The 17,605-nt window shown below is 41.8% G+C and overlaps 1 protein-coding gene across 1 annotated transcript; it reads left to right on the plus strand.

Annotated features, from left to right (window-relative positions):
• The first annotated feature begins 7,398 nt into the window (after window positions 1–7,398).
• On the plus strand, window positions 7,399–16,919 carry LOC117813852 (ankyrin repeat and SOCS box protein 15-like). Its single transcript, XM_034684891.1, has 9 exons — window positions 7,399–7,503; window positions 7,582–7,634; window positions 7,909–8,040; window positions 8,503–8,667; window positions 10,991–11,236; window positions 11,318–11,489; window positions 13,423–13,948; window positions 14,038–14,191; window positions 16,052–16,919. Exons 1-9 carry the CDS (start codon window positions 7,400–7,402, stop codon window positions 16,225–16,227), a joined length of 1,728 nt encoding a protein of 575 aa, XP_034540782.1. The 5' UTR covers window position 7,399; the 3' UTR covers window positions 16,228–16,919.
• Window positions 16,920–17,605: the final 686 nt, after the last annotated feature.

Below are 17,605 nucleotides of genomic sequence, written 5' to 3' on the forward strand. Positions count from 1 at the left end.
TAACTATTTTTATTAGTTTGTTATGTATTTATTTAATTATTCATTTTAATTATTTTCTTTTTTTTTTATAAATGTTATACGTCACGATATTATTATTATACGATATTTAAAACGTAGGATTTTACTTAGAATAAAAAAATAGAATTGAAATAAAAATGTAATAACATTTATTGTATTGTATCTTATTATTTGATTACATTGAATAGAATTAAATGTATAAAAATGTGTTTGTAATATCTAATAGATGACAGTAAAATCATTGAATTAAAATTGTTTACTTTATTTAATTTTTGAGTTAAACTTGAAAATGTAATTCTATGAATATTCTCATTAATTATAAAAATATTTGATTATTAATGCAACTTTTTTTATTTTTCATTATTCATTAAAAAAAATGTTTTACTTTCACACTATGGACTTGATGAAAACATGACATTAGATTCCTACTAAAGAAATTAAAACATAATGAAGAAATCAATTTAATTTAATTTATGAAAATGTGTTTGTATTAATGGATAGATACCAGTAAAAGTATTTCATTAAAATTGTTTACTTTATTAAATTTTTTAGGCCAAATTTAAAATGTATTAAAACGTATTAATTTAATTACTTATTTTTATTTAAAGTTTATTTTTATTTATTACTATACAGATTCTCATTGATTATAAAAAAATATTAGATTTATTATAATCTATAATAATTGAACTTTTTTGATTTTATTTGCTTTGTATATATTTATTTATTCATTCTTATTATTTTTTCATTACTTATTTATTTATTTTTACTTTTGGACCATGGACTTTTTTTTCTTTTTTGAAATGAAATGTTTGTGCATGAGATCTGCTTCTGAGTCTAAAACCTGCAATGTTGTTTTGTGTTGTCTGAGTGGAATAAAAAGGTATTAAAAAATGTCAAACTGAGGTGTAACATATATTTAATGTATGTTTAATTTGAGGCTTGCTTTAGAAGCATTGAATAATTTAATTCTCACATTAATATGATTAGCTTTGAGAATTTAAGGCATTCAAGAAGATATTGATTATTTTAAATCTTCTCTATATATTCTTTAACATTGCACACCGCTTTGCCTGAGTGGAAACAATGTCATATATACATTAGAACAGAAATATTCAACAGAGTTTTGTTGCATCTCGTTCAAACAAACAGTGTTTGATGTTATCCTCTGAAGACTCCAAACACAAGCACTGTTCATGTCTTACAGAGGGACAGCAGGTCGTGTCAGTGTAGGCATGAGGCCACTCTTGTTTTAGTGGCTTCATGCACCTCTCTGTCAGTATGGGAGCTTTATGTTTAGCTGTATGCAGCTATTTCCACATTGGGGAGCCAGAGAAGGCGACACGGTGGCCCCTGTAAAGCTCCTCTAATCTGCTGCTGGACATCTGCTGGATCCCCAGAGATCACACGGCCCGCAGCGGAGCAGGGAGGGAGGGGGGTCCGGGGGGTCCGGGGGGTCCTGGGAGTGTAAACCTGTCACACACAGGTACTCGTTTATCCAGCGGAGGTATGCTGGTGCTGTTAACACCGTGAGGACGACACAGATTCACACTGAGACGCTTAAACCCTCCCTGGGACCCGAGCAGCGGAGAGATCAGGACCCTCTGATGGAGGATGAGGAGAGGAAAGAGATGAAATGTGACAGCCAGGACTGAAGTGAAGAACATGATGCACTAAAACACAGTGAATATGATAGAAATATGATGCAATATGACCAGCAAACATATTCAATTCACACAAAGACTGAACTTAGGATAACGTGAGGGAGTTTTTGAGTTTTTATGTGATTTAACCTTTATGTTTAAGATGCAAATACTGCCTTTTAAAGTCTGATTCATGAATTTAACAGCTGTTTCTTTGAATTTAAGTGACTCCCTGTATGCCAGTAGTTAGTAGCTTTTCCCAGGTTCACTGTTAGATGTTTAGATATGATGTTTGTGTGATTAATGCGTTGGATGTATATGGTTTTATCTGATTTAATGAAGCTTAAAGCAACAAAAATCCAAAGCTTTGGGTGGTCTCCATAAACTTTCTGCATATCAGCGCCGTCTTATTGGCGTCAGCTGCTGGTTGGTGTTCCTTCACTTCACTGTTCAGATGACTTAATAATAATCTTTATTTATAGAGCACTTTTCAAAACAGTGTTACAAAGTGGTTTGCAAATAAGAAACTAAAAGACCATAAAAGAGAAATGTGAGGAAGACAAATAAAAAGAAATAAAACAATGTTTGAAGGAATAAGATAAAAGATTAAAACAATCAAAAATCTGAAGTAGAAAATAGAAAAAATATACAAAAATATATGAATTTAAAAACTAAGGATAGAATCCTGCCGCTGAAACTGTCTAAAAAATAATGAAAGATTTGTTGTGTTGCAACAAACTGCAGTCCCGTCATTCTCTGAATCAGTGAAAACATCCACACCGGTGACGCCATTTTGACTCTGGAGGCAGCTCAACTTCTTCCTACTCTTTTTTTTAATTTTTTTTATTTAACCTTTATTTAACCAGATAAGTCCCATTGAGGTCAAGACCTCATTTTCAAGGGCGACCTGGCCAAGAGGTCAGCAGCACACGTCAGAATAAATGGCACAACTCAACAACATGGAACATATATGCAGACAGTATGTAGAAGCAAACAATAATAATTTAAAAAGTGCAACTTATTTTCAAGTAAAGTGCAGTTTGTGAATGTAAAACAGCGTTTTAAAAACACAGGCACTGTTCTGGGGTCTTTCTTTCATTTAAGATAGACTTAAAGGTGTCCAGAGAGATGAGATCTGACAGATTCAAGTCCTTCTGGAGTTTATTCCAAGCAGTAGGAGCTTGTCTGTAACATGGGATTGAATACCACCCCCTACTGTGTCACTGGATTGTGTATGCTTGGAATAATGAATGATAGTAAAGTCTTCCCTGCAACAGGCAAATATGCATCCTGGATATAAATTCAATTTCTCACTCTTGTTCTTTTTTGATCATGCTATACACACGTAGTTTGATATACATGCAATCATGCAAAAACATGCTATGGGCATGCACTTAGGAGAGATGTCAGAGTGAGGAGGCTGCCATCAACCAGCGCCACCCGAGGAGTCAGGGGTTCGGTGCCTTGCTCAGGGGCACCTCGGCAGTGCTGGCCACCACCAGTCCACCACTTGGCAAACTTTGTCCGCTCTGGGACTTGAGCCGGCGACCCTCCGATTCCCAAGCCAAGTCCCTATGGACTGAGCTGTAAAGTAAAGAATCTTTGTCATCACTGTCAAACTTTCAGCTGAGGCATGATTCATGATGGCATTTGTGGCTTAAACTTGCTGACTAAACAAAGAAACAAAAGGACGTATCCTGATATCTGAAGGAATTTAAGTGTGGAAGTGTTGAATCGGACTTTGTAGGGTCATATTTGTGTCCCATAAGGAGAGATTTTTTAAATTGAGGTAGTAACAGCGTACTTTGACATATTTACACCATATGCAAACGACACAAGAGTTTATATTAAAGCTGGGACAGAATACCAAATAATGTTTTTTAGACTAGATGTTGTAGCGCTACTTTTTGGTAGATTGCATGTGGGTAGAATTTGAAGCCTTCGTGCCAATTTCAGTGAGTCTAGGTCTAAAATTTTTGTCTTCATTAACAGCTGAAGAGTTGAAAATTGAATTAAAGGTGACATATCATGCAAAATGTTCTTTTTAATGGTTCTCTCCCTGAAATCTGTGTCCCTGTCTACAAACCCCCTGAGAATGAAAAGAATCCATTCTGCCCCTGTTCTGATTTCTCCACCTTTCTGTAAATGTGTGCTGAAACCAGCCGTTTCAGACTTCAGTGTTTTTGTTACGTAACAACAATATCCGGTCTGTCACGGAGTCAGAGCTCGGAGCTTGTTCAGCCCATAGACTGTATAAAATACAACTCAACCCCTCCTCCGTTTTTCATTACCTGCACACATGTGTGCTAACAAGGAGCTTAGGAGGGAGGCATGCTAGTTGTAGGCTGTCTTAATAAACACAAAGGTCGGTTTTACTCCCCACGTCTGCAGATTTGAAGATATAGTGGATGATTTTTATTTGTCATGGATAAGTGCTAGCGCTAGTTAGCATAGCCACATAGCTATATGTTCATAGCTGTAGCTGTAGCTGTAGTTGTAGCTGTAGCTGTGTACCAAGACACACGTCGACATACTGACAAATAAAACAACAAGAAACACTAAATCTGTGACCAATCCTTCATAAAAGGTCCGGCTGCCTTTCTGGTAGAGGTCGGTTTGACTCCCCACGTCTGCAGATTTGAAGATCTAGTGGATGATTTTTATTTATCATGGATAAGTGCTAGCGCTAGTTAGCATAGCCACATAGCTACATGTTCGTAGCTGTGTACCAAGACACACGTCGACATACTGACAAATAAAACAACAAGAAACACTAAATCTGTGACCAATCGTTCAGAAAGGTCCTGCTGCAGGCGCCTCTCCGTCAGGATCAGATTCAGAGGGTTGAAGTAACGTGATCTCTGAGCAGCCGTGTATATTCAGCCAACATGTAAACATTAGATCAACGTGCTGGAGAGCCGAGGCACATCCACTTCCGGAGGGGGCGTGGTCAGAGAGAAAACAGAGTGTTCTGAGGAGGAATGAAGAAGAGGACTTTTCAGGCAGACCAAAATCTGATTTCAAAGTGTTTTTTTGAGCATAAACTTTAAAGACATGTTTTGGGGACCTCTTAGACCAATATATGTTGATGAAAAAAGCGTGATATGTCCCCTTTAAAATTGTAAAAATTAGAGACAAACACGAAGAAAAGACGAACATGTGATTGAAGTAAATGAAAACACAGTAACAAGCAGCAGAAAAACAAAACCAGAGACTCGCTCCCCTCAAAGCCGTCGTTTTACGAGACGTCCATCATCTCATATTTCTGAAGCAAAGCAGCGGAGGAAAAAATAGACTCTATTGATTTTGCTCTCCACGAAACAATAGACGCCCAACCGGTTGTCTGCAAGCGTCCACGGACCGTAAGCCCCGGAGGATTGTGGGATCTCGGGTGTGGGATCCACGCCAAACACGGCAAAGACCCGGCTTAGCTCACACAATAGCACATGTAACCCTCTATATTTAAGAGCAGGTGTCAGACACACACACACACACACACACACACCCTGCTCGCTCTGTGTGTCTAGAATCAGGTCACACATAAACATAAAACCACTCTGTGCCGTTAGAGGAGAGGGACCGGTCTGTGTGAGCCGTAACACACCTCACAGGTGAGACATTTCTCAGTTAATCTACAGAGATGGGACCATATTTGATTTCAGATGTTGGTAGCAGAGGCAGGAGGTCTTTAGTTGATCGGGCTGATTCTTATCTTGCATTTCTGTCTGCAAAGATTGTGTCTTATTCATGCATGTACTTCATGTTTTTTGCTGCATTTTCAGTTCTTAAAAGAACCCTTAAATATCTACTTCATATCTTTAAAAAACAAGCCTGTGTTTGCAAAGTTTCCCAGAAAGAATTGTGCAATCTGGCAGGGATTTTAGGGACTGATTAGAGGGCATGATGATATGTTAATCATCAGCTTACGCTAGTGATACTTTAATCAACAAGGTGCTTCCTCATTTTAAGGTAGTCGTGATGATTGCGATACTAATTTTGGCTCACAAATAACAGGATTAAAAGACGGCGTTAAAGCTCCAGTGAGGAGGTTTTAGCAGGTTATTAAACAGATTGAAATTAATACTGATGACTCAGGGGATGAGGGATGAGTTTCATTTAGAAATCACTTCTTAAACAAAAGGAGATCAGCACATTAGAGGTGCGAGCTTTGTCCACAGGGGGCGCCAAAATCAACACAAACTGAAAGTTCGTCACTAGAGTTTTATCAATTCAAAGCTGAGTTCTCAGAGCGTCTTTAGCACCAACAAACGCTAAGCAAACAGTTTTAAGTCTGACGTGGAAGCAACTTGTAAATAACGCTAGCCACAACCTTAAAGGAACAGTTCGTGGGCTCAAGGAAAAAGGGTAACGCAAAAAAATATAAATGTTGGCTTTTTATATTTTCAATACAGTCACAAATCACAGCTGTGGCAACAAATCTCATTCAAATGTACATTAACTGAGAGAAAAGAAAGGAGACTAACTTGAACCCACAGACTTGATTGTGTTCATTCTTAAAGAGCTTGTACTGCAATTACAATGGATTCCCAACTGCACATCAAAATCTTGGATATCAAGACGATCAAAAGAGGTACAAACAGACTGGTCGCACAGAGAACTCAGCAGAAGCTTTTTTATACAGCTAATCCCAGGGAGGTTACCAGTGCCCTAAAGGTTCAAACTAAACCCCCCAAAAGTCTATCAACAGGTAATTCACAGTGTAATTCACCCCATGATTTATCTATTTTTAATAAACTATGAAGCAAACACTAATGTTGGTGAAAGTTTGAGCTCTATTAGAACGTTTCCAGAGCTTGACTTTGACATTAGCTGGGGTTTATTGAGGAAAAGGCAACTTGACTTGAGAACTTCTTCTTAAACTGGAGAGCAGCAGAGATCCCACTATGAGCACATGAACCCAGAGAGCTCCCGCTGTCAGGACTGGGACTTGGTAACAACAAGGACTTCAGGACCTTTATGAATCAAAGAATACCAGTGGAGGTCCCTGCCTCCTTGAACGCCGCTGTTTTACCCGCTTTCTTCACTTTTTTTGGAAGTTAAACCAGAAAAGCTGAATGGAAGAGCGTCTTCTCTTATAAACAATATGTAAGAAAGTCAAAATATTAATAGAAGGAATGAAATAAGATATAAGTACAAATAAATAAAATAAAAATAAATAAATAAAATAAATAAAATAAATTAAATAAATAAAATAAATAAAATAAATAAAATAAATAAAATAAATAAAATAAAATAAGATAAAAATAAATAAGATAAAATTAAATAAGATACAATTTAATAAAATAAGATAAAATAAAATAAAAATAAATAAGATAAAAATAAATAAGATACAATTTAATAAGATACAATTTAATAAAATAAGATAAAATAAAATAAGATAAAGTAGATAAAATTAAATTAAATAACATAAAAATAAAATAAGATAAAATAAAATAAAATAAGAGAAAATAAAATAAAATAAATTAAGATAAAGTAGTAATAATAATAAAGTATACACAGCAGTGCAGAATAGTTAGAAATACCTATGTAAAAAGTGCCTGGAATGAAGGAGATATATATACAAGGATGTTAGCTTGGTAAGGATATTGCACAGAGTCTAGGATATTGTTCCATGATCAGAGGGAGGAGTTTTACAGTCTCATGGCCACAGGCAGGAATGACTTCCTGTGGCGTTCTGTGGGGCATTTCAGTACAAGACTCACTCTCCTCTCTGCAGAGTGATGAACACGTATGAAGAGTACGACGAAGATGAGCTGGACAACTTCATCATCCAGCTCAACATTCAAGACTCCTGCCAGGAGGCCTTCCTGAAATCTGCAGCGAGGTATGAAGCCACGAAAACTTCATCCGTTCAAAAATAAAACATCAGACTGACTTAGTCCCGTCTGCTTCCCCCCGGTAGTCTAGCAGCAGCAACAGAGGAGAACCTGAGAGTCCTGGCTGCCATCGAGCAAGGTAGGTTGGACCTCACCCTGGAAATACCTCCACCATTACATTGTCTTTGTGTTTGGGCTGTTGGCTGTGCCGGGACAATCACACGGCCAGCAGCTGCAGATGAGGACTGCCAGAGTCCAGGCAGACCAGCAGAGAGAGGGAGGTAAATAAACAAACAGAGAGCTGGGGAAGAGAGGGAAAGAAGAAGAGAAAGAAGAGGGTGAGGTGGAGACAGCTCTGAAGAAACATCTCTCACTTCTTCTTCTTCTTCTTCTTCTTTGCTGCTGTGACCCAGGGGAAGTCTTGGTGCTCAGGGAGATGCTGAGACACACCTTCGCCTTCGAGGAACCGGACAGTCGAGGCTGGCTTCCCCTCCATCGAGCTGCAGCCCAGCCGGTCCTGGAGGTTCTGGAGACGGTCTTGAGATGTGAGTCCATTTATTTGGTTCAAGGGGCATAAAATATTTCACCAAGTAGCTTTTGATGAATTGCAACAGTAAGGATGTTTTGTGCGTGTGGATTTTGGCGCCCCCCCTGTGGAACAAGAATGCAGCAGTCTTGGTAATCTGGATGTGGTAACCTCAGGAGGTCTGGATCTTGGATCAGGCTTCTTCTTGTAAATACAGGACAAAGGTAAGATGGATCACTCAAATCTGGATTATTCTGATCCAGATTGAACCGAGCACAGAACAAGAATTTGAGAATCTGATGTCACCCGTCCTGTCCGTCCAAAATAACCTCTGATGTCAGCCTCCGCTCATCCAGCCTGCGAGATGCCCGGGGTTCACTGCCAGGTTAGCACAGCTGGGGGTCTGATGTGAAGCGCAGGAATGTGAAGCCATGTGTGTGTGTGTGTGTGTGTGTGTGTGTGTATGCTGTGTTTGTTTCAGTGACAGCTCAGGGGCTCAGCCTGGAGGAGAGGACGGCCGCAGGAGGAGAGACGCCGCTGACTCTGGCGGTAAAAGCCGGGCTGGTTCAGAACGTGAAGAGTCTGCTGGTTCACGGAGCCTCACCTCACAACGCCAACAGCAAGAACGAGACGCCGCTGCTGCTCGGTAACAAGACTGAGGGTCTCTCTAGGAAGTCATAGGGCGTTTCAACCGCAGGGACTTTAAGTACTTTTCAAAGGTCCCGGGACTTTCAGGGGGCGGGGCCTGCAATGCTGAACGTGTCTGATTGGTAGATTAACTGCAGTGTTTTTATTCCTCCCTCCGTCCACAATAACATCACACACATCTGTGATTCTCTTGATTTCTCTTTCTTTCATTAGTTTTTATTTGTTCTATCTTTTTTGTATGTGTGTGTACTTTTCAAAAGAAGAAGCTGTGATTCTCTTGATTTAGCAGCTTGTAACAGTAGTCTTCTCTCAGCACACCGTGAATGCGGCTCTCCTCCCGGTGTTCCGGTTTTAAAAGTGACCCTGTAAACTGGAGACCTTCAGCTGAACGTGTCAGTGTTTGTGGAGTTTACACAGCTGTTGAAACACAGAGGGAGTTCCTGCAAACTAGTTTAGTTTTTATTAAGATTTCAAAATATCCTCATCAGATATTTAATGATGGTCTAAAGACGTTTATGAGGGATGCATCCGGCTGAGAGTCTCCAGTTAACAGGGTCGCTGTTTAAACCAAAACACCGGCCGATCTCTGCCACGGCTTTTTGTGTCAAAAGGATTTTAAAGCCGTGTTGAAACGTCTACTGGTGTTGATTCATTCATTGCTTTTCCATTTTTTAAGCCGCAGGCACAACATTTTCCCTTTTTATCATGTTTTTCTGCTTTGGAGCACAATTTCAAATTTGAGGAAAATTATTTTTTTGAACAGGCTCTGGGTCAACTTTTTTGTCAAATTTTTTTGTCAAATTTTTTTTTGTCAAATTTTTTTTGTCAAATTTTTTTTTTCAAATTTTTTTTTTCAATTTTTTTTGTCAACATTTTTTTGTCAAATTTTATTTGTCAAATTTTTTTTGTACAAATTTTTTTTTTTCAATTTTTTTTTGTCAACATTTTTTTGTACAAATTTTTTTTGTCAAAATTTTTTCTGTCAACATTTTTTTTGTCAAAATTTTTTTTGTCAAAATTTTTTTATCAAATTTTTTCAAAAACCATTCACAGTCATTGTTTTTTCCATCTGTGATGAAATATAGCACCATCTGAAACAGCGCCAGCTGAGTCTCTTCATGCTAACAGGCTAACTGTTGTGTTGCTCATAATGATACCTGCCTGTCCGTCTGCTTCTATGGTGTCATCTGTGATGAATGGCATTCCTCTTTGTGTTACTGTGTTACTGGTGTTGATTCATTCATTGCTTTTTCCATGTTTTTAGCCGCAGGCACAGCATTTTCACTTTTTTTCATGTTTTTCTGCTTTGGAGCACAATTTCAAATGTGAGGAAAATTATTTTTTTGAACAGGCTCCGGGTCAACTTTTTTGTCAAATTTTTTTTGTCAAATTTTTTTTGTCAAATTTTTTTTGTCAAATTTTTTTGTCCAAATTTTTTTTTTCAATTTTTTTTGTCAACATTTTTTTTGTCAAAATTTTTTTTGTCAAAACTTTTTCTGTCAACATTTTTTTTGTCAAAATTTTTTTTGTCAAAATTTTTTTTGTCAAAATTTTTTTTGTCAAAATTTTTTTTGTCAAAATTGTTTTATCAAATTTTTTCAAAAACCATTCACAGTCATTGTTTTTTCCATCTGTGATGAAATATAGCACCATCTAAAACAGCGCCAGCTGAGTCTCTTCATGCTAACAGGCTAACTGTTGTGTTGCTCATAATGATACCTGCCTGTCCGTCTGCTTCTATGGTGTCATCTGTGATGAATGGCATTCCTCTTTGTTTTACTGCCCTCTACTGGTCTGGTGGTGTAGTGCATTTACTTATTTTTCCTCCATACGTCACTGGCCTGATTTACACAATCTACCCGGGACTTCAGCCTGCGGTCGAAACGCAGACAACAATGTGGGCACAGGAACCTTTTAGTTCAGGGGGAAGTAGTTCTGGGGGCTAAAAGACCCCGGAACTCTTGGTCCAAATGCACCTATGGGTGGACTGCATTCTTCAGACGTCCATCAGGGGGCAACATCTGAGAAAATAAGCCTTCTTCTCACTTGTCTTCATACTTCAGTAAACCCTTTATTGCTAAGTTTAAGGCCTCAATTGTAAGTTTCCAACACAGCATTATGTTCCTTCAGTAAACCATGGTCCCATTTAGAATCAGACTCATACAGCAACCTCCTCTGATCACCTGGGAAGTCTTAAATTCAGGAGTCTCTTCAATCAAACCAGCGCTGCTCAAGCTTTATATCCCAGCATGCTTTGCACAGCGACATCCTTTTGTGTACTTGTATTACCAGCTAAGTCTCGCTCTTGCGTCCCCTTGCAGCGGTGAGAGCCGCTTCTTACGACATGACGTCCTCGCTGGTCGCTCACGGCGCCTGGGTGGAGCAGGTGTGCAGGAAGAAGTGGACGGCGACTCACGAGGCAGCCAAAGTCGGCAGCGTGGAAATACTGATGCTGCTGCTGAGGAACGGCGGGCGGGTGAACCACAAGGACATGACGGGAGTGACGCCGCTCGCCGTGGCTGCAGAGCACGGACACTTCCCCATCGCTGAGATTCTGCTGAACTGTGGTCAGTCTGAGGATCACAGAGGGGGTGGGGGGGGTTATGTAACGTGCAATTAAGTTCTGATTGTGACGTCTTCTTCCTCAGGTAGCAAAGTGAACTCTCAGGCGTGTAACGGGGAGAGCGTCCTGCTGGATGCAGCTGGATCAGGAAACACGGGCTGCATTCAGCTGCTGCTGGACAACGGAGCCAACCCCAACCTGCCCAGCATGACCGGACACCTGCCCATCCACAAGGCTGCGTACGCCGGACACTACGAGTGAGCTCCTTTATCCAACACTGTCAATACTCTGGACTGTAATCTCACACTGAGTGAAATAAGATATCTATTATTATTAGCTGGAAAACAGGAGACTGCTCTCTCTCGGTGGGGAGCGAGTCTTTCCTCCAAGTGGGGGAGTCTAAGTATCTCAGGGTCTTGTTTGCATGTGGGGGTAAAATGGAGCGTGAGATCGAGAGGTGGATTGGTGCAGCGTCAGCAGTGATGCATGGGAGCTGAGTTGGAAGGCAAAGCTTTCAATTCACCAGTCGACGTTCCAACCCTCACCTCTGGTCATGAGCTGTGGGTCATGACCAAAAGAAGAAGATCTCGGATACAACTGGCTGAAATGAGGGTCTGGACACAGCCTTAGAGAGAGGGTCAGGAGCTCAGACAACCGGAGGGAGCTCGGTGTAGAGCCGCTGTTCCTTAAGGAGTCAGCTGAGGTGGTTCAGGCACTCCTCCCGAACGCCTCCCTTTAGAGGTGTTCCGAGCACGTCCAACTGGGAGAAGACCCCGGGGAAGACCCAGAACTCGGTGGAGGGATTATATCTCCCATCTGGTCTTGGATCGCCTCGGGATTCCCCAAGAGGAGCTGGAAAGTGTTTTTGGGGAGAGGGATGTCTGGGTCAATTTGCTTGGACTGCTACCTCCAGATGCAGCTGTAGTAGTGTCTTTAAACACCATTATCCTGCATTAAGGAGGCTCTTTCAGTTGTGTATCACTATCAGCATGACACTAGGACCAGGTTTTGGTGTGAGAGAAGCGCCCCTGCTGGGCAGAGTTGAGGGCTGCACCTCTTTTGAAGGCTGAACCTTTTTTTTAAAGTTATATTTTTGGCCTTTTTGCCTTTATTTCATAGGACAGCTGAAGAGAGACAGGAAATGTGGGGAGTAGAGAGCGGGGGAAGACATGCAGGAAATGGTCGACCAACCGGGAATCGAACCTGCGACCCCTGCGACGAGGACTGTAGCCTCTGTATGTGGGGCGCTTAGACCGCTAGGCCCCACATGAAAGTGCTTTTTATTCATTTGTTATGATTGGGAGAACCTCCAACTTATACCTCTTTTCCTCCGAGGCAGTTTAAGATAAGATAAGATAAGATCCTCCTTTATTCGTCCCCCAACGGGAAAATTCATGGAGTTCCAGCAGCAAACAAGAAGGTGTACAGAACAAGAATTTCAACAAGAATATATATAGGAAAGAAATGTCCATCAGAGACGACAGCTTGGCCATAATTCTCCTGTCAGCCACCACCTCCACAGAGTCCAGGACTGAGCTGGCCTTCTTCCCCAGTTAGTTCAGTCTTGCTCTCCTGTATCCTGTCCGCCCACAGCAGGTGAAATCCTTCCAATGTGGCGTTCGTGTCCGGTGTTAGCTCTGTTAGCATGATGCTACTTTCAGGGCCGGTTCGGAACCGTTGCTCAATTGAGATACAGTTTATTGTGTTTCCACGGAGAGAGAACCGGATCCAGGCCAGGAAGACAGGTTCCACAGCAGCACCAACTCAGTGCTGGTCTAGAACCGCGAACCACGAACCGCTTCCGTCAGGAACAAGAGGGGCGAGGGGTGAGGGGTGAAGTCGCTGTCCATGCAAATCACAACGAGTGGCACAGAAGTGTTGGTAAAGTTGGATAAGTTGGACCTCGTGGATTACGAAAAGCCAGGAGCAACACCAGCAAGCATGCTACGTTGTCGGCCATCTTTGTTATTGTGAGGGAAAGTTCGCACTGCTGGGAAAAGCAGTCATGTAGAAGTGACATCATGACCTGGCTCTTCCACGGGCTCTAGCTGGTAGAAGAACAAACAGGACAGAGTTGGTTCAACCAGCTGTGTGTGAGAGACCTCTTACTAAATGGTCCAGACTTTAGACCTGAAGTCTAATTGATCTCTTGGTTTGATGATTGATTGCATTATTGTTGTTTCCCCTCAGTGCTCTGAAGATGCTGATTCCTCTGACCACAAAGAAAGCCATCAAAGAGGCGGGTCAGAGCCCGGTGCACTCTGCAGCAGAGGGGGGTCAGAGCCGCTGTCTGGAGCTCCTGTTGGCGTGGGGCTTCGACGTTAACTACCGCATGAGCACCAGAAACTCTGAAAACTACCGCGACATGAGGAGAAGCGCTTTACACTTCGCCGTCTCCAACGGGGACGTCAAATGCACCAAAATCCTGCTGGCAGCCGGGGCGAAGACGGACCTGGACCCGCTGTGCTGCCTCCTGGTGGCGGTCAGGTCGGCGCGGTACGAGATCGTGAAGCTGCTGCTGGCGGCCAAAGCGGACGTGAACTGTTACTTCACGGTGGTGAGCGACACGGTGTTCCCCACGGCGCTGCAGTACTGCCTGAAGGACGAGGTGATGATGAGGCTGCTGCTCAACAACGGCTACAAGGTGGAGAGATGCTTCCACTGTCAGCATGAAGAAGAGGTCGATGAAGCAGACGAAGGGGAGCGGAAGATTCCTGTGAGTGTAATTTGTCTTATCCACATCCAAGATGTCTTTCCTTCTAATCAAACCCTGAACGCCTCTTTAACGATCTCTCTCTACTCCAGTTCTGTGAGTTCATGAACCTCTGCTGCATCATGCATCTCTCTGGGAGCGTGGTCCGGACTCTGCTGGACTACGTGAGCCACGTCCACATCTGCTCCAAGCTCAGAGTCCTCCTGGAGAAGCAGCCAGAGTGGGTTGAAATATGTGACATCCTCAGTGAGTTTATCCTCCTCTTGATTTCTATGTTCTATTATTATTAACAAAGACCAAACATCAAGACAGGATAAGATCCAGTCCCATCTAGGGACTCCAGAAAGGTCTATGGTTAGTAACTTTAATGGGACAGGAAGAGTGAAAGTGAGAGACAGGCAGAGAGAGGAGAGAGAGGGAAAGACAGGATCCCAGTGTGTCAGTCTAAGCCTATAGCAGCATAACTAAGACCTGGTCCAAGCCTGATCCAGCTCTAACTATAAGCTTTATCAAAAAGGAAAGTTTGAAGCCTACTCTTAAAAGTAGAGAGGGTGTCTGCCTCCCGGACCCTGACTGGTAGATGATTCAAAAGGAGAGGTTCCTGATAACTGAAGGCTCTACCTCCCATACTACTTTTAGAGACTTAAACTAGGACTAGCAGCTGGAGTCTGGCACGCTCACAGTAATCCTACGAGACAAGGGAGCTCAGGGACTCCAGAAAGGTCTATGGTTAGTAACTTTAATGGGACAGGGAGGGTTAAAGTAAGTGATAGGGGTGTGGGGGTGAGATAGGATCCCAGTGTGTAAGTCTAAACCTATAGCACCATAACTAAGACCTGGTCCAAGCCTGAGCCAGCTCTTAAGGAAAGTTTGAAGCCTACTCTTAAAAGTAGAGAGGGTGTCTGCCTCCCGGACCCTGACTGTTAGATGATTCCAAAGGAGAGGGGCCTGATAACTGAAGGCTCTACCTCCCATACTACTTTTAGAGACTTTAGGTACCCAACATCAAGACAGATGGCAAGGACAAACTTCCTTTAACAGGCAGAAACCTCCAGCAGGACCAGACTCATGTTAGACACACATCTGCTGAGACCGAGTTGGAGAGAGGGATAGAGGGAGACGGATAGTAGTAGTTGTAGCAGCTGGAGTCCACAGCAGCAGGTCAGAGCAAACCTACGGGACAAGGGAGCTCAGGGACTCCAGAGAGATCTATGGTTAGTAACTTTAATGGGACAGGGAGAGCCTGTTGTGACCCAAAACAACTCTATGAAGCCATGAGAGCGGAAGGAAATGATAAAGTTGCAGCATTTTCTCAATGCAGTTGTCCTAATTCCAAAAGTCCGGATGGTTGTTGATGACAGATTGATCAAAACAAAACTAGGCTTTGATGCATCCCTCACAAGTTGGGCTCAGTTGCAGAGCAGGCGCCCCATGTACAGAGGCTACAGTCTTCATCCTAACGATTGTTGGATTGAGCCGCAGTCCTGACAGTGTTTGGTGCATGTACAAAAGATAATCTATAATCTATAATCATTTGATGGGGACGCCTCCTGCAACTCCCTTTAGAGGTTTTATAGGTACATCCATCTGAAACAAGACACTGTTATAGACCCTGGCCTAGGAATGTCTCTGAATCCTACAGAGGGAGCAGGTAAACTACGTGGGGAGAGACATCAGAGTCTACTTGCTTGTCTTGTTGCCACCACAACTATTAGAAAAAGCAGGCGAAAATGGATGGATGCATGTTAAAGCTACGTATCTTGGTTATGTTTGTTATGAAGCTTATGAAAGACTATGGTTGATGCTCCAACGTATGCAAACTGCAACCTTTCTGTGACTCTGATCGCCATTCATTTGCACTAAGAACACGGCTCTTCATGTCACGTGTGGAACCAAAAACATTAACACGTAATATTAGCCTCTGCCGTGATCTTTTCCTGGATTCAACAACATCATTTGGTGCCTTAACCTTCCAAACTATGACCTTTACAATGTCAATGTCCAACAATGGATTCTCTAAACGATGAACCGGACTTATCTAAATGATTCTCTAAACCCTCCTCCAGCAGTCTCTGCTGTAATAACGTCTTGAACCTTGCTCTCCAGGCAGTCCTCGCTCCCTCAGACATCTCTGCAGACTGGAGATCCGGAGGCGTCTGACCCTGAAGAGACTCAACAAACCGGAGATCATGAACTCGCCTGTTTTCCCTCCCAGACTGAAGAGCTTCATTCTGTACCAGGAGCTCGACCTCTACAGCCAGGACCCTGAACGCACCATCTGAGGGCGTCCTCTGTATTCTGAATAATCAATGATTTACTGCTGTATATTTCCAAAAAAACATCCAACATTATTATTATTGTTATTCATATTAAGACACCTACTGAGCTGTTAATGGTCCTTTATAACAGACTGTGTTGAATACTTGATTCTGATTGGTCCAAACCTCATTAAAGCAAAGGGAGAATGATCCGACTCGTCAAAGCCAAATAACAGCTGTGATTCATTCTAGAACGCAGAAGAGACACCAGGAACAACCTGATCACACACGTCATATCAAATCACTCCACAGAAAGTAGTCCCTCACATTCCCCCTCTGCCTGTTGACACTGTGGTAAAAACATTAGTGTGGCTTCCGGCTGGTTTTGAGAATGGGGGAATAATGATGGTTTCCTGCTCACCCTGTTGGTGTTAGAACTTCCATAACCACCTGTTCACCATATATTATCCCTTATATGTTGGTTATCTAATGATGGGACATAAACCATGAGTAATGATGTGCTGCTAATATGTTTTGTACGTGTGTTCAAAGTTAAAAAGACAAACTCATCAAGGCAGTGGTTCCCAAAGTCGGGTTAGGGATGCTGATGGTGGGGAGGTCCTGAGATGCCTTTAAAAAAAAGAAAAAATATAACTTGTTATTATTCAAATGTGTATATTTGATTTATTCTTGTACAAATATATACAAATTAAAAGTTACATTGTCAATAAAACCATGCAAATAAAAAATGTTTCATCAGTTATTTGCAATTTCTTATCTCAGGTGAATTCATAGCAGCACAGGTAACACACCGACATGTGCACACAGGTCGGCTAATGTTCTGCAGACTAGCTAAAGTAAGTGTTTTAGGCTTTAAGGTAGTTTAAAACTCACAAACCAGCGTGCATCAGCTCATTAGATCTTGTATATCCTTTAGAGATGGGCAATGATAATCGAATATTCATTCACTTTGTAAAAATCAAAGAGTTACTTTGAATATTTTCTCATTTTAAAAGGTGCATTTTTTTCCTCGTTTTCACAGGTGCCTGTTTGTAATACGGTATTACCGCCAGACGGTGTCTACAGAGCATCTTAAGGCTGTTTGCTAACCGCATTAGCAAACAGAAGATTTCCAGAGACTGAGCATGGCTGTAAAATGTAAACACACACGCCACGCTGCGTCACAGAAACACCCCTGCTGGGGGAGGGGGATTATTCGAATAATCGTGGAATACATGCCAATGATTATTTATTTTGTGGTTGCATGCAGCTGAGTGCAACAGTTAACCATCTTGATTGACGGTGGTGATCAGTGACCTTGGGCATCTTAAAGGTGACATATCATGCAACATGGACTTTTTAATGGTTCTCTACCTGAAATATGTGTCCCTGTCTACAAACC

The sequence above is a fragment of the Notolabrus celidotus genome, chromosome 6, assembly GCF_009762535.1.
Source record: "Notolabrus celidotus isolate fNotCel1 chromosome 6, fNotCel1.pri, whole genome shotgun sequence".
NCBI classification, from domain to species: Eukaryota; Metazoa; Chordata; class Actinopteri; order Labriformes; family Labridae; genus Notolabrus; species Notolabrus celidotus.

Coding starts and splice junctions, on each gene's coding strand:
- LOC117813852 (XM_034684891.1), top strand. CDS start 7,400: ATGAACACGTATGAAGAGTACGACGAAGATGAGCTGGACAACTTCATC. Junction 7,635..7,908: donor CCTGGCTGCCATCGAGCAAG/GTAGGTTGGACC, acceptor GCTGTGACCCAG/GGGAAGTCTTGGTGCTCAGG. Junction 11,237..11,317: donor TGAGATTCTGCTGAACTGTG/GTCAGTCTGAGG, acceptor CTTCTTCCTCAG/GTAGCAAAGTGAACTCTCAG.